Raw genomic sequence first — 22,352 nt, forward strand, 5'->3', positions numbered from 1 at the left:
CGTGAAACACAGTACATGTCATTAAATTAAACCACAAGGATAACTACCTAACATAGATTTGTTAACAAAAAATATTGATGCAACAAATGATTTATTTCATCTCCTTAGTAATGTAGACTATCCCCACCCTAAATTGTGCTACATCTACCTATAAGTATCATGGTTCAGCCTAATCATTGTAGATTTAGATACTGACTTGTTGCAATTCGAATGCACTCAATTAGGCACTAGACCCAATCAAAAAATGAAATTTGTGTCGGAGTCTTGTGTTTCATCCAAGCCCAAGTTTTCAATTGTGCCATACTAAAGATCTCTCATGCGTCAACATTTTCTTGTTTGAAGCATACCCTATTTCTATGATTCCAAATGCACCAAATAACATATACTCATAAACATTTCCATAACTTGTTTATGTCTTTATTGATACACGTACAATCAAACTATTTGAAATGCACCATCAACAGGTTGTGGTGGACAAGACTAACACCTAACCACTTGCTGCACTGAATCCACACTTTGATGACTATTTGGCAAGTTATGAAAAGATATGTGATAGTTTTATCCTCCCTCCCACATAAGGCACCTAATGTATCCCCTAAAATTAATCCTCTTATGCTGAGACTTTCCTTAGTTGGTACCCTATTCAATAATGCTTTTCAGAAAGAAAAAAAATATATTGTGTAGATGGCAGCACCTTTAAACTCTACAACTCAAAATTGACCATGTGACATTGTTTCTTCAACTTATTGTAAGCAGATTTTACAATGTATTGTTGCACCACTGTGTCTCTCCATAACCATTTATCTTCCATATCTCTATACATAGAGTATTGTTGTGTTAAACACGTCATGAAATCTGCTAACTAAGTCTTCTCCCACTCGAATTACTCTCCTCCACTTCAATGTTCATTCTCATCCAATGTTTGTCCACCTTCCAAACTGACTTATTAGTTTATCTTTAATGTGAGAATTCCTATAGACCCCAGGGAACCTGATACTTAGTTGGGTATCACCTACCCATGTGTCATCCCAGAGTTTAATCCTAGATCCGCATCCAACTTTCTAGTATATGTATGGTCAAACCAGCCACCTTCGTCCCCTACCCTACAGACTAGTCTTAAATCTTTCAGCCACCTAGATGTGTTAGTTGTTCTAGTATTCACATTTAAACATGTCCAAGGGTTATACTTTGATTTTAACACTTGCTTCCATAAACTTGTCTCATCATAATCTCATCTCCACTTCCATTTGGCTAATAAGATTTTATTAAAGAGTTCTACATCTTTGACTCCTAACCCTCTTCTTCTTTTGATTTGCATATGGTGTCCCAACCTAGCTATGTTATCTTTCCCCTTTCCCCCTACCCCAAAAGAAGTTCCTATGTAAGCTCCTAATGATTTTATAAGCATTGGTAAGGGATTTATAAAATGAGAAAAAAATACAGTGGTAGAGCATATATCATAAATTTTATTAAGCATATACGTCAAACAAATGTTAAGTGTCTTCCTCTCCATTTTGACAACTTATTTTTTATTTTATTTACAACAGGCTCCCAAAAGATGTATTTAGCTAGGTTTTCTCCAAAGACAAACCTAAGTACTTGAATGATATTTCCATACTATAGTGCATGATGCCAGAGAAAAATTCAGTTACTCTATTATCAACCTCCAAAGCTTCTAATCTGCTATTGTGAAAGTTCATCCTAGGACTCAAACTCAATTCAAAACACCTAAGCATAGTTAGATAACCATAATATTTTGGATACTTGTTTCGTTTAGAAAAAATCTATCATTAACAAATTGAAACAATTTGATCTTAATATTATTATGAACACTATTTTCAAACCGTGTGCAATATTTTTTAGTAACAATCTTGTTTACCATCGGAATAGACCTTGTACCACAATTAAAAGCATGAAAGGACCAATTGGATCCCTTACCTTAGTTCTGTTTAGATGATAATTATTTTAAAGTCATGAATAATTTCTATTTGATTGATAGTGTGAAAAAAAATTAAGCTAACAATACATAAAAATTAAACATTTTATAAGAAATAAATAATATATTACTACTAAAATCAAGTAAGTTGTTTTAATATTAGAAAACAAAAAGTGTATGCACTGTAAGTTAAAAACTAAACCATAATAATCTAAGTGTAGATTTTACACTTTAGCTTTATGCATGATCATGTCAAAAAGTATTTCTGTATAAATTTAAAGAAAAAACTATTCAAATTGATTTGCAGCTGTCACTGGTTTTCAATAGTTTCTTTATCAATTGTTTGCTCCACTGATATTTTCAACTGTGAATTGATTGGTTCACCAATTTTTCATCAACCAGTTATTTTAATCTTCGTTTGTTCCCCACACAACAAAAGTATTTGTTTTGATTTTTATATAGCACGAGTACATGCCTTCCATAGGTAAAAAGTAAGTGGAAAAACCAACTCAGTTTTTCTATAAACTATAAATACACTTATAGAAATTTGATGGTATTGGATGAAATTTTCCACAACATTAAAAAAAAGAAAAAATAATAATTTTTCTTAAGTTGAAGCCAATAGTATAGACTAATTTTAGATTATGAATAAACTTATATTTTTTAAATCTTTACAAGAAACATTTTCAAGCATACTCTTATGTAATGGACTCTTATATTTTGCTAAGATTTTTTATACGGGTTAGGGTATTTTTAGTACTCTCATTAATTTTATTTTTTGTTACTAATAGAAAAAAAAATATTACATTTATCCACTATTTTTAATCCGAAAAAAAGATGTGAAATATGAGGAATCTTTAGAAGTTCAGTCATTTTAATACTACTATGTTTAATATAGTGTATAAGTAACATAAAAGAATATTCTTTTTTAATTGTATATGCTTTGAAGTATAAGATGAAACTTATTTTAGTGTGCATAAACTTGATTAGTATTATATGATCACTATGTTTGCTTGAAATAATTTAATGAAGTAATGGGTAGCATCGTGTGCCTCCCACACGAAAGTTAATTAAAGATTAATATTTAATAATCGAGGGCACGCAGCTTCCACATGAAAAAGTGAAAATGCCAACTTAGATATTATTGTGTGATTACTTTTAGTATGATTGTGATATCATTAGGACCAAAGTGATATAAGTGACATAAGCATATGCTTTAACGTTTTACCTTTTTATTCAATAACTTCTATATATGAATAAAAGGATTTGCTTTTGTAAGAATATTAAACTAGTGTAAAATTGTATCTTTCTTTCCATTTAAAAAATAAGATGGGATAGGGATCTTTTTGAAAAAATCTGGAAGATAAAGATTCTCCCTTAGAACAGTTTGGAGGATGCTGAATAATATCCTTGTAACAAAAGATAATCTACTGAGACGATGAGTCTTACTGGTAGATAGCTTGTGTGGATTGTGTGGTGAGGAAGAGGGGATAATTTTTCATTTATTCTTTAAGTGTAAGATTGCATGGAGAGTTTGGAGTTTGTGTTTGTCTTAGTTGGGATGCTCGTCAATGAATGACTTTGATGCTAAAGTACATTTCTTGTTGTTTGGACCAACAAATGATAAATGATCATTATCCAGAATCTTGGGATGAGTGTGGATTGCAATTGTAGGTGAAATTTGGAAACATCGGAATATGTGTCTTCAAAAATGGGAGAGTAGACCATATAGAGGTTTTTGCGATGACATAAAGAAAGTTTGGCTTGGATTACTAGTAAAGAAAAAGGATGCAGAGTTCTCTTATTCTGATCGGTGTTTGGAACCCATGGTATGTATGAAATCTGTTAAATAATTTTGTTTTCTTTACTTTGGTATGTAATGCTAAACCTTTGTTTTTGGAAGGAAGAAGTTGTGTGTTTTATAGATTGAGTGTAGGCAGTTTGAATATTTGAATGGAGTAAAGGGATTTTTGCAATAGGATTTTTGCAGATTGAGTGTTGAGCAAATATTTTGTATTTTTTTGTTTTTGTTATTTTTGTGGTTTGTTAATATAGGATTTAGGGTTTAGGGTTTAGGGTTTAAGGTGCTGTGCTTTAAAAAAAAGGTCTTATATTGTTGGAGGTTAATGTTTGGTGAGTTGTTTATATTTGTATGTAGTTGGGAGTTTGTTGTCATGATATACCCTGACTACTGTTATGGACAGACCTCTTTAGTTGTTTTTTGGAGTAAGGATTTGTTGGTGGTTTCTGTTGGGAGTTTAGGATAGACTGTGGAATAAGGTCCTATATTATTTTGTCTATATAAGGTTGGGTTACCCCTTAAGTGATTCATATTTATTTAATACTTCTTGCTGATATTTTTTATTTATTTATAAAAATAGATGGTACTCATATAAACACTTCTTATATTAATCTTCGTGTGTTTGGATCTAGGGGTGCACTGTTTATGCGTACATACGGATGTGAGGGTGCACCCCCTGTTTGTATTAGCTTATGCACAAGGGTGAGGGGGCGTGGAAAGAGAAAGAGAAGAGGAAGCCACGTAGGATATGTGATTTTACTTAGGTGCCCTCTCAATATATGCATCCGTAAATTGATCACTCACTCCCAACCACTGTTATGCATAACTACAAACCTCCTTTATTCATGCATGGAGAGATTCCTTATTTTTCAAAGAATCTCATTGACTGAGTGTCTATTGAATACATTGACTACTAGATTAATATAAAAAATACATCAATACATACACTCCTTCACGCTCAAGTTAGACTTTTTCATAGTACCTAATCGATTATATCTGGAAAAACACATAAGACTTAATCAGTTATATCATAAAAAGCAGTTGATAATAAATTAAGCATACAACATAATCGATTACCCTATATTTTTAGGAGGATAATTAATTATGTGGTGTGTGTTACAACAAACCTAATCGATTATGTTGTTAAGATATTATACATAATCAACCAGGTTTGTTTTTTAAGAGAAGGTATAGTCAATTAGGCTCCTAAAAACAGTGGATAAAAGGTTATGTTTTTTTTAAGGCAAAACATAATCAGTTATGTTATTCTTTTTTCAGATTTTCAAGTTTTTTGTTTTTTATGAATTTTTTCTTTGATTTTTCAGGTATTTTTGTTTGTGTTTTTTTGTGTGTTTTAATTTAATATTGTATTTGTATTTATTTTAGAAATATTAAAAAATATCTTTTATTAATCAAAACTAATAACATACATTATTTAAAATTACAGGCTATTACTTTTAGTAAATTCAGTAATCCAGATTTTGATTTATTAATGACTATGGAAAATTCATTTAAATATTTAAATTATAAAAATAAAAATAATAGAATTCAATTAATATATTATAATAATTCAGATCTTGATTTATTAATGACAATAGATAATTTATTCAGATCTTGATTTATTAATGACAATAGATAATTTATTTAAATATTTAAATTCTAAAATTAGAAATAATAGAATTCAATTGATATATCACACTAATCCAGATTTTAATTTATTAATGAAAATAGATAATTTATTTAAATATTTAAATTCTAAAATTAGAAATAATAGAATTCAATTGATATATCAATTTTAATTTATTAATGAAAATAGATAATTTATTTAAATATTTAAATTCTAAAATTAGAAATAATAGAATTCAATTGATATATCACACTAATCCAGATTTTAATTTATTAATGAAAATAGATAATTCATTTAAATATTTAAATTTTAAAACTAGAAATAATAGAATTCAATTAATATATTATAATAATTCAGATTTTTTAATTTATTAATGATAATAGATAATTTATTTAAATATTTAAATTCTAAAAATGGAAATAATAGAATTTAATTGATATATTACAGTAATCCAGATTTTAATTTATTAATGAGAATAGAGAATTCATTTAAATATTTAAATTTTAAAAATAGAAATAATAATATAACTATTTTATTTTTGTAATTGTTATTTTTGTTTTACTAAGTATCCATTTTAATATTAAAAACTTAAAATAATTATATCATATTTTTTGTATATTACATTATTGATATAAGATATTTTTAAAATATATTAATTTTTCATAATAGTAATAATGAAAATTATCATTAATATTAATATTCTTATATAAATAAATATATATTTAATATATATAACATAATATAATACAAATTAAATAATCATAAATAATATTAAAATAATCTAAATACACTAATTTAACTGACAAATTAAATTAACAAAATGAATAATGATATAATTATATTTAAATATTTAATTTATTTATTTATTTAAATTTTACATTATTTTTTTATTTAAATTGTAATTTTATATTATTTTAATTAACTAAAATATGTACAAAATTATTTAATATTTTATTTTTCTATTTTTTTATACATAAGGGTAAATTTGTAATCTTACAATTTACACCATTAAAAATAAATTAAAATACACTTATAGTGATCACATCACACTTCAACAATTTTTTCTTACATTTCCAGTCTAACCTACCTTAATCCAAACACACTCAACTTTTTTTACACTTTCTTCTCGAATTCTTACACTTTCACTCCCTTACACCATCAACTTTCCATTCTCTAATCTAAACAAAGCAACTTCACTTAAATTATAAAATTATAGTAAAAAAATATTGTAAATATATATTGAACTTAGTATGAGGATCTAGATTACTATAATATATTAATTGAATTTTATTATTTCTACTTTTAGAATTTAAATATTTAAATGAATTCTATATTCTTCTAATTAATAAATAAAAAATCTAGATTACTGTAATATTTCAATTGAATTCTATCATTTCTATTTTTATAATTTAAATATTGTTGGAAGTGAGTGATCAATTTACAAATGCATATATTGAGAAGGCACCTAAGTAAAATCATATATCCTACGTGTTTTTTTTTCTCTTAGTTGATGTTTCTTCGCAATAGTGCAAAGTAAAGAAAATAAGGTCTCTTTATCTTTCTGTGTCCCCTCACCCTTGTGCATTAGCTGATACAAACAAGGGGACCCTCGCATTCGTCTGCGTGAACAGTGCACCCCCTAGATCCAAACACACGCAAAGAAACTTAATTCAGCAAACAAGAAAACTTCTTAAATTTCACATTTTAGTATCAAATTGCCTCCACACCTCAATGAATATCAGGGTTTGCTTGGATAAACTTTTTCTCTAAAAACCCATAATAGAAAAAGTAAAATAATTATTTTCATAAACTAAATTAGTGTATATTCAAATTACAAAAAGTTATATAAAGTAAGTTATACTGGTTAGAGATCTCACATCCACTAGAGACAAAAATATTTTATAATATATAAGTGGGCATAAATCTCACCTTATAATTTGATTTAGTAAAGCTCAACTATTTAAAATCTATCATAGTAAGAATTTGTTGTTATCAGACCATTCAAGGTCTTTGCATGAGAATGTTAGAGATCGATAACAACATTTCATAGTATATAAATGAATGCAAAACTTGTAGTTAAACTATTTTTTTTTTTATGAAAAAGACAAACATTCCCACACGTACATGAAAAGTAAAAAATGATGATATGCATGTTGAAACCTGAAAAAATTAGGTCAGATTGTGGAAGTAGATTTAAATTTTTTGGAAGATTGGGATATTGGAGGTTAATGGGATTCCCACGTAGCCCACAATGCTACTCTCTTTGATGCCCAATGAACAAAGAATGGAAAGCACCACAATTTGTAGCATAAAGTAGAACAATATTATATACTTCACTTCACACCTTGCTTATCAATCTATCATAGTGGACATCATCAACCATTTTCCCTTCTCATTCTCTTTGCTTCATACCACAATTTCTTAATTACCAAGCCAACACCTGTAAATTGTTGTTGCCACATGTCACACTTCACACTTTTATTCACTATTTTATTTCTTTTTTTTATGTCCTTTTAAATGTATAATTTTGAAGGCCTTTCTCAAAATTAACAAGTTGCCATAAACAATATATAATATTACACGCTTAAGTCTCTCATGTGTCAAAATCTACATTTTTCTATGTGTTTTGGAAAATAGTGGGGCAAAGGGTACTTATAAAAAGGGGGGTGGTGTAGGTTGGGTTTGTCATGTAAGAAGTTTGTGATAGTGTTTTGAGTGAAGAAGCATTGAGAGAGTTGGTGAAAGCTTCAAGAATAAGCCTTGCTTGAGGAACCTTAAGGTGTTGCTTTCACTCTTTCATTCTTTGTTTGGATATGCATTTCTCATTTACATGCAATTCTTTTCATTTCTCACCTTTTTTTAATATGCATCTTGATTCTCGAGAGTTAGTTTTAACAAACTCTTATGTTATTTTTTTATACCCTAAATTCTATATATACCTATCACACTCGAAATATTATCGAGTCAATCATTGTATTTGAAATATTTATTTAATTAATTTTTATTTTCGTATTTTTTATTAAGTTATTATTTTTTATTGATCAAAGTCGAACGAATCACAGTTCTTATTAATTTTTTAGAGTGAAAATGATAAGATTGTAAATATTAAATACGATAAAGATACATGTTTTTCATCTTTCCACATCATTGATTTTTCATTCTTTGTTTTGTTAAAATGGAGAAGCTCTATCAAACCACACCACTAGGAAAACAATGCTTATTAAAAAAACCTACCATGATTCTTTCATTTTGTTGCATACAAAAACTTAAAATTATTGTAATCACTTTTGTGAATTCAACATCACCCCACACCAAATGGCTAAATTAGTCACACCTCTAACCTAAAGTTTATCAACTTCATGCAACTTGCATGCCACCTACCTTCCATACCCTCTAATTGGTCACTTGAAAACTCTTTTTTTTTTCTTATACTTTTTTCATACACATGAGCTCATTTTAATTGTTTAACATTCTAAAGGGGAATGTAAAAGTATAAATTATCATACCTACCAATTCACCATACACACTAAAGCACATGTTACTTATCACAACCAACCATAACAAAATATCTAAGTTTTTATTCTAAGTTTAAAAAAAAAACCTAACACATATTTGAAGATATTTAAGAAATTTAAGCAAAAGCATATTAATATTGAGTTTGATAAAAAAAAATGAATAATTAATCCACATTTCATATAATTTATAAAATAATGTATTTTTATGTGAAATTGGGTTAATTATATAAATGGAAAATTTGGGTGTTCATTGGTCTTGTACGGATTAGGTTGGGGGACCCACCAATATGTAAAATCTTAAACCTTGTTCCATTTCTTTGGGCCAATGTACGGTTTTCCTCTCTCAAACAACACATCATATTCAACTATGTTTCTTCTTTCTATCATTTAATAATAATTTTAAATATAGTGTTTATTGTTCATGATCCATTTTAGTTTTTTTTTTATAAAATATTCTCCTCTTCTAGACATTACTATCACATCTTAAAATTCACAATTCACATACTATTATTATTATAATTACTACTATTTATTTATTAACTTAAAAATATATGCATATTGTTTTTCATTATTTAAGTGAATTTTCTAAACTAAAACCAAAACTTGCAAGAGTTATATAACTTGTTATGCTACTAACTAACTAAGTATGATTCAACAATTTCAAACGTTTCATTCTAAAATTATGGCAAAACTATCCATGAAAAACACATAAACTTGGTTAAAACTAAACATTTTTTTTTTCTAATTTTTTTGTGTTTAACCAAGAAGAATTTTGGCATTATATGAATAGCTAAAGAAGTGGTATTAATTGGAGATAGTGGAGAAATAGTGGCCAACAAGGTAAGGGATTAGTACTATACTTTAGTCTATCATGCGTGCACACACAAAACTATGTGTAAGGCTAATTACTTATATAGGGTCATTATCCTAGCTACTAATTAATCTTCTACCTACTAATTAATTTAAGATCAATTTCATCTTATCTAAGTCTTATATAGGGTTGTAGTATTTCTAATATTTCATTTATTTTATTTTTTATTGTTGATAAAAAAAAATACTTTCTAATTATTTAGATGAATTTTGATAAATAGAAATTGATAAATTGAAATAGAAAGAAGAAGCCACATGATGAAAGTGTATAAATTTAATTTTACTCATCCTTTATATTTTCTAATTGAGATTTATGTATGTGTATGAAGTAGAGAGTGAGAGATATTTTTTTTTTATGTAATATCACATGTGATGTTATTTTTTTATATTCAAATAATGAAGCATAACTAAATGTACACTAAATTACACATTATTGGCAGTATTTTTATGTAAAACAACATAAAAGCCAGTTATTTATTTAATTAGAATTTTGAATCTCACACTAAGTTAATATTTAGCCTTGGCTTTAAGAAGTTCTGAATTTAATTTAAAAATTATTGAATGGTGTTTAAACTTAATCCAATGCTATCCTTATTTTATGTATGATTAAAAATGTAAAACTAAAATTTCATAAATATTTAATTAGTTAATATATATAGTATTAATTCCAGTTAAATAACACAAAGAATGAACATAAGCTTTTAATGATGATAAAAGGCAACTATTGGATGCAAAATTACACAATATTTTTATTACATTTTGAATTGTCATAATCTTCAAAGTTATTAAAATATTTTATAAATAGAGATAGTTGTCATCTTGAAAAACATCTACTTTTTTACTCAACATATATATTACAATTTAAACTATATCTGTCATTTTCTTGAGGATCTGATGCCACTGCATCTTCTTTTCCTTTTTAATTTATGCATGTATTTCATCATCATTATTATTATTATTATTATTATTATTATTATTATTATTATTATTATTTAAAAACACAACTTTATGTAGATTCTAATTCATCCCAACTTCAAATCACTAAAGTGTGTAAGTTTTCTTTTTATTTTACTTGAAAATATGCATTAAAATGGATTTAGATTCGTTGCTTAATGAATTTTGCTTGCTTCATTCATTTTTGGTAAATAAAACAAAACTATCAAAAAAGGAAGCAATGATGATCTGTTCATATCTGTGGGGTGTGAAACTTTTAAATGATTACTGGATTTTTTTTTTTTACGAATATGGACTCCAATAGGTAGAAAATTAACTTTCATGATTTATTTACATCTTATTTAATTAATTTGTATTTGGTTGATTTTTCAAATTTAACTTTAGAAGATATTAAAATTGAGTTTGGAATTAAATAATTTTATTATTATTATTTTGTAAGAAATTAACTGTAAAGTTATTATTCATATATCCTTAAAACTCTATGTTTTGTTTATTACATGAAGTAGCATTTTAAAAGTAAAGAAAGTTTGGTTCAACAAGCAAATATAACTTTTTTTATGGTAAAACTCCTATAATTTCATTCATAAAAAAATTATTTTTTCTAAAATATAAATAAATTTTTATGTTAATTTTCTTAAAATACTCTAACTTTAATTAATTTCTTATATTTGGTGCATCATTATTATATGTACTTTTTTCTTTCTGAAATTAATAGCAAGGGTTTTTTAAGAAAAATATTGGAGCATAGCTAATATGTGTGGAATCTTTTTCTAATGAATCATCCATGTATATTCTCATGTATAAACAAAATAATCCTTTTTTAAATATAAGCAAAATTTTAATTATTTTATTTCATTTAATAATACTTTATATTAAAATACCATTTAATAAAACGTATGAGCTTTGGTGGTATAATTATTATCTGTAATTTTTGTTTAAAAACGATATTTTTGGGAATATATTAAAAAATTGATAAAATTTAATATAGTTGATGATGATTTTCTGTTATTTTTTTTTTATAAATGAAATATGAGAGGTAATATCATGTTAGAAGACTTCAAAGTTTAGTTTTAAGATCAATAATGGATATCAAAAAGTATATGCATTATGGTGTAAGATTCCAACATTTGTGTCTTATTATTTCTAAGTGCTTTGCCTTTTATTGTATAAAAAAAGAAACTGACATGTTCTGCCTTGAATTCATACATCATATGTAACTAAACAAGTAATAAAATAAAATAAAACACATTCAAAGACATTATTAAAACTCATCTGAGGAAGGTTGAAACTATAATAGTGATGATACTTTTGTCAGTAACTTTTTTCAGCATTCCATGATCTCTGCAACACTTAAATTGGCATTGTTTATCTGGTTTTTGCATATATTTCTGCAATGTTACCATAAATAGGAACATTTTTCCTATAGTGATCTTTAGAAAAGGAGCACAATATATAGTTTATGTGAGGGAGAAGCTTGAGTTTCCTGCATGGAGATCAGTATAAAACATGTTTTTCTTTCTTTTTTGATGACTCAAAACAGTGAACGAAACCTGAAATTGAAAACTTGGCAGATTGTTGAGATTTAAGGGGAAATATCATGGACGAAAATGGTAGCTCAAGTAGTGAACCCAAGAACAAGAGAAACCTGCCTGTCTCAGTTTTCTTCAAAGATGCAAGGTACCCTTATGTTTTATCAACTCATGACCCTTGTGTTTATGGAGGAATGTGACTGCAAAATACTGATAGTTGCTTCAATAAATGTGAATATGTAGACATGTTTTCAAGATGGACTCCATTGGCAAGGAGATACTTGGGATTGCATTCCCATCTGCACTGGCTGTTGCTGCTGATCCTATTGCTTCTCTCATAGACACAGCATTCATTGGCCACTTGGGTACATTTCCTTGTCATCATGTCATGTTTGAACAAAAGACACACACATGTAAATTGCATTAATCAGGTTTTGTGCTTTGGCTTGGCAACTTTTTACCACACACTAGTTGCAACTTGCAAGTTCTAGTCTTTCTCTTTGCTCAAAGATTTGATATTGAATTACTTCTAAATTTTCTTTTATTTTTTTTTCTTTTTTAGATTGGCGTTTTGAATCTTTGATATGATTATACTCGTTTTAGCTTAAAATTAGACTATGTGCTTTTAGACTTTAAACGGTTTAGAACAATTTGGTTGATTTTAGAGTAGTTTGGTCAGTTCTGTGTTTAATGGTTGTTTTGGTATGTTGTATAAAAGGTTGGACTCTGAAGTGATCCAAATTTATTTATTCATTATTGTTGGAAAAAAAAACTTGCAAATTGTTGTTACAGTCATAATGGGATGGCTTTATATATCATTTGGTCCCTATACCTTTAGCTTTAGTCCCTATAAATGTGTTTTTGGGGTGTCCTCAAATTTAAAGAAACCACACTAATTGCAAAGACAAGTTATACCAAGAACAGTGTATAGGGTCTAAAACTTGAAGTTCTTTGTTTCTCATACATGAATTTGATTCCTACTGAAAGAGTGTCACTTATAAATAAGTTGTGGTTAAGAAAATTTGTAATGCTCCTACTTTTTACACTAACTTTTCATTATTCATGTGTTTTAGGACCCGTAGAGCTTGCTGCAGCAGGAGTGGCCATAGCTTTGTTCAACCAAGCTTCAAGAATTACCATCTTCCCTTTGGTTAGCATCACAACTTCCTTTGTGGCTGAGGAAAATACCATCGAAAGAATCAATAGAGACAAGAATTTGACTGAAAACATTAAGGCCAAGTCCAAGGAAGTAAGGCCTGAAGATCATCCGATTCAAGATATAGAGAAAGGAGCATCCAAGGAACACAATGAAACTCCAACAGAATCTTCATCTTCAAGAAGTGCCACAAGTGAGCTCGTGCCAAAAGGTTGTGCTCCTGAGAATGTGGAAATGGATGGTACTTTCTGCTCCTTTCTGGTTTTGTCTTCCTATTTTTGTGTATTATAGCATCATGTATTATACATTGTCTTTATTATCAGTATAAATAAATAAATATGAACCACTTCGTATTTAATCTAATCCTTATGTATATTTGGAAAAACTCACAATAGTTCTAAAAAAACAACATCTCCTCGCAAATAGCAAAAAGAAACACTTATCCAACGCAAAACAACTCATTTGTTTTTAATTGAAAACATGTAAGCCAAATAATCCGTACAATAATCTGAAAAGGAAAAATAAGTTGAATAAACTTTAAAAGTAAACTAATACCATACCTTCAATCAATCCATGATGTATAATGTATAAACACAAACTAATGAGTAGGAAATTCATCATGATAAAAGATAATGCATAAATATGAAATAGTGGATATTGAGTAGAGAGAAAAGAATGCACATTGAAAGTTTGTGCTCTTCCATTTTAGTTTAATAATAACTAATGTCCTTATCAGATTGCAATACAAGTACAAGCAAATCTACCTCTGCTAGTAGTGGTAACAAGAGTATGTCAAAAGCTGGAAGGAAGAAGCAACACGTTGCTTCTGCATCAACGGCACTACTTTTTGGCACAATCCTTGGTCTCCTTCAAGCAGTAACCCTTATATTTGCAGCCAAACCTCTATTAGCTGCAATGGGTCTGAAACCTGTATGTAATCATGAGTTATATGCTACAAATCTTGATTTTCTGGAGGGCATTTTTTTAATCTTTGACTAAAGTGTGGGGCTATTTCTCTTTGTGTAGGATTCTCCTATGCTAAATCCAGCTGTTAAATACTTGAGATTGAGATCTTTAGGTGCCCCTGCAGTGCTTCTCTCCTTGGCCATGCAAGGAATCTTTCGAGGATTCAAGGACACTACAACTCCTTTATATGTTATTGGTAGGTTCAAATGATCCATTGTCTTGAAATGAAGCCAATAATAGAGACAAAGTGAAAACATCAAAAGTTCAAAATGCATGAAGTTAAGCATGCAAGTCAAATATATGCACCAGGAAAAATAGAACAAACTCCAATTAAAGGCTTAATGGGAGATATTTTGTCAAAATTTGTCAAAATTTTCATTGACTTGATTCATCTCTGTGTGTGGTTTTATAATTAGTTTCGGGGTATGCATTGAATGTGGCTTTGGATCCAATTCTTATCTTCTACTGCAAAATGGGCATCAAAGGTGCTGCCATTTCACATGTTCTCTCTCAGTAAGTCTTACTCTGTTTTATCCTAGTTGTGTTCAAGCATTTCATTTGTCAAAAACATGAACTTACAAAATGGTGACCCTTTGTGATTAGGTATGTGATGGCAGTGGCCCTCTTGTTGATATTAACTAGAAAAGTGGATCTGGTACCTCCAAGTATTAAGGACTTGCAGATTTTCAGGTTTCTTAAAAATGGTATGTGGTGGAGGGCATTGAACACAACATGCTGGTTTTGATTTCTATACCATAACTGAAATCTCACTCTCCTCTATTAGACTGAAATTTCAGTTTAATTAGTGACCAAACTCATGTTAAAGTTTACTTTCAATTTCAATAGGAGGTCTTTTGTTGGCAAGAGTTGTAGCTGTGACATTCTGCCAAACCTTGGCAGCCTCATTGGCAGCAAGGTTTGGCCCAATTCCTATGGCTGCTTTCCAAACCTGCTTGCAAGTGTGGCTCACATCTTCTCTTCTTGCTGATGGTTTAGCTGTTGCTGTACAGGTACATAAACATTTTTCTTCCTACTATTGGTTTGTAAAATGTAATCATATTACATGTAAGAGCTTGTTTGGTTTAAAGATTATTGTTTTGAGTGTTGATATGTTGACAATCATGCACCAGACTAACTGAAAAGAGAAATTTTTTTTACTGAAGTGGAGTTTTGAAATTATATTAACCAGATCACAGTCGCAATCTAGTGTCTTTGTCTTTAGTTGTCAAAATAACATTATGTGACTTTCCTCTACTAGAAAGAAACAAATAAATAATACAGTTGGAATAGTTTGCATGAGATCATGAGCTTAAATCTTACTATATTCACGTTATTATACATAGAGGACAAAGAAACAAGTATAAGTTGTTGTTAAAATGAAATGAGTATTACTAATCACTTTCACCATCTCACAGGCAATTCTAGCTTGTTCCTTTGCTGAGAAAGATTATGGAAAGGTGATTGCTACTGCAACACGAACACTACAGATGGGTTTTGTTTTAGGAGTTGGACTCTCTTTTGCAGTTGGAGTTGGCTTATACTTTGGAGCTGGACTCTTCTCCAAAAATGAGCTTGTTGTGCACTTAATCAGAATAGGCCTCCCGGTACAAACATATATTTCTGCATCTCTTTCACTACAAAGAATTTGATGAGTGTTTTCTGTGTGATTTTCATCTGATGAATTTCATTTTATTACCAGTTTGTTGCTGCAACACAACCAATCAATTCATTAGCCTTTGTCTTTGATGGTGTGAACTATGGTGCTTCTGATTTTGCATATTCTGCATACTCCTTGGCAAGTTCACCTACCATGATTTGTTTTCAAATTTGTTGTAATGTGTCATTCATATCCAAATTTATTTAACTAGTTCTTATGCTCTTAATCTCTTCAGGTTACTGTGTCATTAGCAAGTGTTGCTGCACTGTTCCTTCTCTCTAAGAGCAAAGGTTTTGTTGGACTATGGATTGCACTAACCATCTACATGAGTCTTCGCATGTTTGTTGGTATATGGAGGTAAACATTCCTTGTTTTAGACCATGTTTTGACCACCTTCTACATAAAATTAAGCTCATATTACTTGAAAAAAATGAAGTTTTGAATGCAAATGATGAATTTTTTAATGCAAATGCAGGATGGGAACAGGAACAGGACCATGGCGTTTTCTGAGAAGACAATGAATGTGTTGATGATGCAATCTAACAAAAGAAATTGGGAAGAAAATATGTTGTTTTTCTATCAGTTTTCACCGTTTAGGATCAGTTTTCTTCAAGACATCTTTTGTTCTCTACTATGCTCATAGTCTTATTCTATATTGGATAACCCATTTACAAGTGTTTAAAACTATGGTTTTTTTTCCTTTTTATTTTTGACCTATGGTCTTTTATAATGTATTCTTCCTACTGTTAGTATGTAATACATAAGAGACAAATAAATCACTTTTCTACAACATTTATTCTTTCTTCCATTACTGCAAATTTCCAATCATATGGAACAATACTGTGTAAACATTTTCTAGTTTGTGTGTTTTGGTGAGAGTGCAAGAATAATACATTTACTCAATAAAACTTTGTATTAAAAAAATAAGTTTACAAGTCATAAAGATGAGTGAAAAGGAGAAAAAATAAATTAATTAACAACTTAACATCAAATAATTAAGCATAACTAGCTAATATCTTACTCAAGTTGGGTATAAAGGTTGAAGCATCTTTGAAATATTTCATTTTATTTACTGATAAAAAAAACTCACTCAAATTGGAAACAAAAAGATATTAACTTAAATATATTTTGTGTTACTGCATTATAACATGAAATTGATTTTCATTTCTTATTCAAACTTTAGACCATCGAAGCACTTGTAGTATATAAATGATTAGAATAGGTCTTTCTGTGTGTGGAATTAATTCAATTTGAGGTTTCACTTCATTAATTCATTGAAAATAGTTATAGTGACTATAAGTGTTGAATCAAAACAACAATGAATTTTGAAAAAAAAACTAATATTTTTTAAAAAAAAACTAATAATCATTTCACATAAAAAAAAAACTTATTTTAATCATTTTCATATATCTGAATAGTAAAAAAAATTAAAGCATGAATAAAAACCAATTTCTTATTATAGAAAAGATATTCAAAGAAGTTAATTTGTTAATGAAATTGTTCAAAAGAGGTTGTGGAGAAGGGTTTTGTAAACATATAGGAGATTTATGTATCAGTATATAGTAGCATATAATTGTGGGGATGTGAACTTTAAAATGTGTTAGAAGTCTTTCTAGTTAAACCAAATCACTTGATGCAGCAATGTATTAAGCCTCAATGGAAGATTTTGACACTGTGTTTTGTCTTTTGGAACTCCAGAATATTAAAGATTCTCCTAGGAAAATGACAAACCATGTTCTTGATCTTCTTGTACCGAGGAACCCTATCCAATCTTCATCATCGTATACAACTAATTGTAGCTTTGAACCTTCATCATGTTTTCTTTTGACAAAGATTGATTCCTTTGCTGCTTTCTAGCTATCTCCAAAGCCTAGGAAACTTTTGAGATTACCAAACACTTTTGACCTTGAAAAGTTTCTGTAAGGAAGTTTAAACTTGATGCTCGTAGCAATGGAACCTGCAAATATGATGTCATCAGTGTGTTGTTGAATCATTGTCTCTTTTCATGTCTCAAACCATATCATGAATTTTTCAGCTTACAAATAAGATGTTTTTTTATGTTAGTATGTTTTAAAAAAAAATTTTCACTCAATTAAAGATTTGGTCTTAGACACATATAATTTTGCTTTTGTATGTTTTTTTTTTGAATTATTTGATTATGATCAAAAGTCTTTGATTGTTTGTTAGATCGAGTAATTTAGTTTGATGATGTTGTTCTCTTTGGTATTTTTGCTGATTTTGAATTGACCTCCTTATTGATATGTATATGAATTGGATTATTTCTTAAATTATTTATTTATTTAATTTATTTTTTAATAAAAAAATAAATAAATGTAAATCATTTCAAAAATATGGTTCAATCCTATTGAAAGAAACCTTCAAAACCTTCCACCACCAATAGACAACATCTCATCAAACACTCAACCTACAATTTTGTTCGCTAATAAAAAAATGTTAGTATATTTTAGATACAAGGTCTTGTATAATTATATATATATATATATATATATATTCAGAAAATAATTATTGGTGATTAATTCTTGTCTTTAATGTTGCTGCAAAACATAAACAACCAAAACTTCTGCAGAGTATAATCAGAATCCATACCATATAAAAAGTTGCAAAAAAATAGATGTTTTTAATATTTGGATATGGGCTCAGTAACACAATTATAACACTAAAAGATGTTGATGTTTTTTTTCTACCACTGAAATTTTTATATGTTCTTTCAACTAAGATAATTGATCAATGGTGCCTTTCTCCATTATCTTTTTACTATAATCGATTATTATAACTAAGATAGTCAATTACTTTAAAATATAAATGATTATTTGATTATCAGCTATGCATTCCACATCCCATATTGGTGTTTCTTCCTGCAATTTATCAAAACTCTTTTTGCATCCCATCAATTTCTAAAAGAACTATTTGATCATTTTTTTTAAATGACTTTCAGAATATCTTTTCCTTTTCTTGAATAATTTTGGAAAATGTTTTTCAAAAAGAAACAAAAATTTGGGAAAAGGATATTTTAAATATGTTTTGAAAAAACTTTTTCAAAATATATTCTGAAAAGAAATTTTCAAGAGTGAAAATGAATTAGATGGAGCATTTGATCATTTCACATACTATTTATGGGGTGCAGGAAGAACTTTGAGGAAGTGCAGAAAGAAATATCCAATTGATATCCATATTAGAAACCGTGAAATTTTTTAAGAATTTATATGGCACTAAATTTTATTTAGAGATGTACCTATCATGATTTTCAAATTAAAGCATAACAGTGTAAATATTTTGTGAAGAATCTCATCAATATTAAGCTTTCTACTATTTTTATTGAAGTATGTTTAAATAATTAAGTAAATTACAAGATATTCCTAAAACTTTATCGAATTACACTTATACTCCATGTTTTTTCAACCATTACAATGATTTCTCCTATTACAAAGAGTAAGTGCAATATTTTAAAACTTAATAAAAAGGGACCATTAAATGAAAGAAAAAGGGATAACATAATGGTTTTAAAATAAAAGAAAAAAATTTGTAAAATTATAAAAATTAAGGTTTCAGTATAATTTAAGAAAATATGGAGATACAGTATAATTTACTTTAATAATTTGTTTTCTTCGATATTTCCTCTTTCAATAACTCCAAAAAAGAAATTGCATATAGAACCTTTATTGAAAGTCGAATCTAGCATAGTGAATCCTTTGTCCATTTCAAAGATTTCATTTTTGTTTTTTCTTTTTGGTTTTTTCTTTTTCTTTCTTTATGTTTCAATTTTATTCTGTTCCAAAAAAAATGGAAATGAACCAATCAAAATAAAGGTTCACAATTGGTCATCATTCTTTGCATGAGAAGATAGGATTAAGACAATCTATTGAACATCCATTATTAAAATCAAAATTCATGGATCCATATGATTTTAGTTTCAGAAACCAAGTGTAATTAATCATGTTTTTTGGGATTTGTGATGCACCTTTAGTTGTTTTCTCCATTAAATTTATCACCACTTATAGTTTTTGAAGTTCATTTTATTGTGTCCTTCACTTCTGCCTAATTTTGCATACTTTCACATGTTTATACGACCAACATAAGGGTCTTTCTGTCTATAACCCATAAATTTCTTCCTATACCCCCTATTAGAAATTATTTTTCTTTATATCTGAAATGCAATTTAATATATTTCCAAAAATATAATCTAGAATAGTATAAGGATACTTTTATATTAACAAATTTTAAAGAGATATTTGTTGTTATAATGTAAAGAATCTAAATTAGAAGATGAAAAGGTTTTTCATATTACAATATATAGAAAAATTTCTTATGGTTGTTATAAATCTATTAATTATGAGAGGAAGAAGTTTTTATTATTATTTTTAAAAAAAAAAAATATATATATATATATATATAATAAATCAGTTTACAAGTTATATATATTATTACTATAAAATTAATATTAAAAAAATAATTATTATATTAACTAAATTAAATACTATTTTAAAAATTAAAAAAATATTAATATTTAAATTAATTTTAATTTACACCATACTTATAATCATTAAAAACTATATGATTACTCATTAAACCAAAATGAAATCTCAAAAATTATAAATTTTAATTAATGAGTAATATATTAAAAACATGTAAAAAATGTGTGAATAACAAAATCTCTTGAGAATGTGCATCCCAAAAGAATGTGCAATGGGTCTTTTTCACTCCCCACTAATGCTTTGCTTAGTAGAGTTCCCAAATGATTGTAATGATTTTGGTGGGGAAGCTTTTTTTTTACCAGAGATCTTTGTCAGATTTGACATAAACATTTTTTTAGTGGTTTCTGGCCTGTAAAGTAATATATTGGAAATGGATATACTTTTTATTTTCACTCTAATTTCCATATATTTTTACCTCTTTCTTCTTTTCTTCATCACAATACTCATTGCTTTCTCTTTATTTCTATTTCCTTTTATCATGTACACTACCAAAAGGCATGTGAAAAAATTATATTTGTTTGAGAAATTACATGATTTGAAATCATTAGTAAATGATTTCTCAAGCACTGAGGTCCTTTACCTAAATCTATGGGTGTCTTTTAACCTTTTTGTTCAACCCTACAGTCTGTTCTGAATTATGGGAAATCATAATATCTTCACTGTTCCTTACCACAATATTAAGGTTACCAACCTGGCTACCCAACCCATCCTACAAGGAGTATCAGTATCTCTATTAATTCAGGAAAGAAAAAAGCAAATTAATAAAGCAGAAGTTCAGTAGGTGATTGTTTAACTCAGTTTCTTAGAAGCTAAGTGACAGCTTTGCCATGTGCAGCATTTCAAAAAAGATGACTCAACATTATCAGAATAAATCATATCTTTCTATTCCACCACGGCTTCTCTCACACACAGATTAATCTCATGCAATAGTGAGTTTGTTATATGCAGTAGATTCAAATTACACAGTTTTAAGGAGTTTTGGAGTTTCATTATTTTTCTGGGTCCACAGAAGCATGTGATTTGAAATATAGATAATATAAAATTGAAACAAAGCACGCTCTACCAACATTAAAATGAATAATGCACATGCTGCAACAGCTTACCCCAATATCTAATGTGGGTGGGTCCAGTTCCCATGATCCTCATCCAGAAAAAATCACCAATTTACAGTACATGGTCCTCCTGCATTTTACTCTGTTCCTGTGAAGGAGGTAAGAAAGATAGCACTATGAGATTTTGAAGTTTGAAATCGACACCCATTTACTTGGTTCGGACCCCCCACAAAGCAAAGTATGGTAAAAAAAAACTGGTAAGTTGTGAACTCAGCTCATGAAAAGTAGTCACATCTGAATTTGCCATTCAATTGATCTATCTATCTATCTATCCTTGTCTTTTCAAGTGTTTGTTCAAAATATATGATCCAAGCTAACCCTGGTCCCCATCAACACAATAATCAATGCGATCTTCACGTCAACCTGCAACTGTCCCATTTCCTGAAAATCAAGACACGTGTATCACATTAGCACCCAAATCTCAAACATAGAAAACTCATCCATCACTCAAGTTTGGCCCAATAATAATCTACCCACCTGCTTTTATGGCACTGCACCGCCCAGTGTCGCCTCGACTAGGACCCTCATCTTCAACTTTATGGTTCTCAGCAAACTTCATCACAGATTGCCAAAATCCGAGAAAGGACTTCTGCAACATTTTGCATTTTGGCTCCAGATATCCATTAAAAATACATATACTTGAAATACGTGTTCAATCAAAAATTTACAGATAGAAATCTTAAACACAGTATATATATACACACACATACAAGTTGATTTCAATTGAAGACTGCAT

General features: G+C 28.6%; 1 protein-coding gene and 1 long non-coding RNA gene across 3 annotated transcripts; one reads left to right on the forward strand and one right to left on the reverse strand.

Moving 5' to 3' along the window:
- Positions 1-7,723: 7,723 nt before the first annotated feature.
- LOC137834754 (protein DETOXIFICATION 43) lies at positions 7,724-16,801 on the forward strand. 2 transcript variants are annotated; one of them, XM_068642928.1, is made up of 13 exons: positions 7,724-8,143; positions 12,275-12,380; positions 12,476-12,597; positions 13,306-13,629; positions 14,125-14,318; positions 14,415-14,550; positions 14,771-14,867; positions 14,958-15,058; positions 15,201-15,364; positions 15,770-15,958; positions 16,054-16,149; positions 16,247-16,368; positions 16,487-16,801. In XM_068642928.1, the coding sequence occupies exons 2-13, from the start codon at positions 12,301-12,303 to the stop codon at positions 16,530-16,532; spliced, it is 1,671 nt and encodes a 556-aa protein (XP_068499029.1). In that variant the 5' UTR covers positions 7,724-8,143; positions 12,275-12,300; the 3' UTR covers positions 16,533-16,801. The 2 variants fall into 2 exon arrangements, with proteins under 2 accessions (XP_068499029.1, XP_068499030.1); XM_068642929.1 differs by having other exon boundaries at positions 7,962-8,143; positions 12,244-12,380.
- Positions 16,802-17,620: 819 nt separating this feature from the next.
- Positions 17,621-22,233, reverse strand: LOC137834755 (uncharacterized). The gene is made up of 4 exons (XR_011084957.1): positions 22,094-22,233; positions 21,832-21,997; positions 21,608-21,704; positions 17,621-17,968 (listed from the first exon to the last, which is right to left on the reverse strand). It is a non-coding gene; the product is annotated as an uncharacterized lncRNA (long non-coding RNA).
- Between the last annotated feature and the right edge of the window lie 119 nt (positions 22,234-22,352).

This window comes from Phaseolus vulgaris, chromosome 5 (genome assembly GCF_000499845.2).
Source record: "Phaseolus vulgaris cultivar G19833 chromosome 5, P. vulgaris v2.0, whole genome shotgun sequence".
NCBI lineage: Eukaryota > Viridiplantae > Streptophyta > Magnoliopsida > Fabales > Fabaceae > Phaseolus > Phaseolus vulgaris.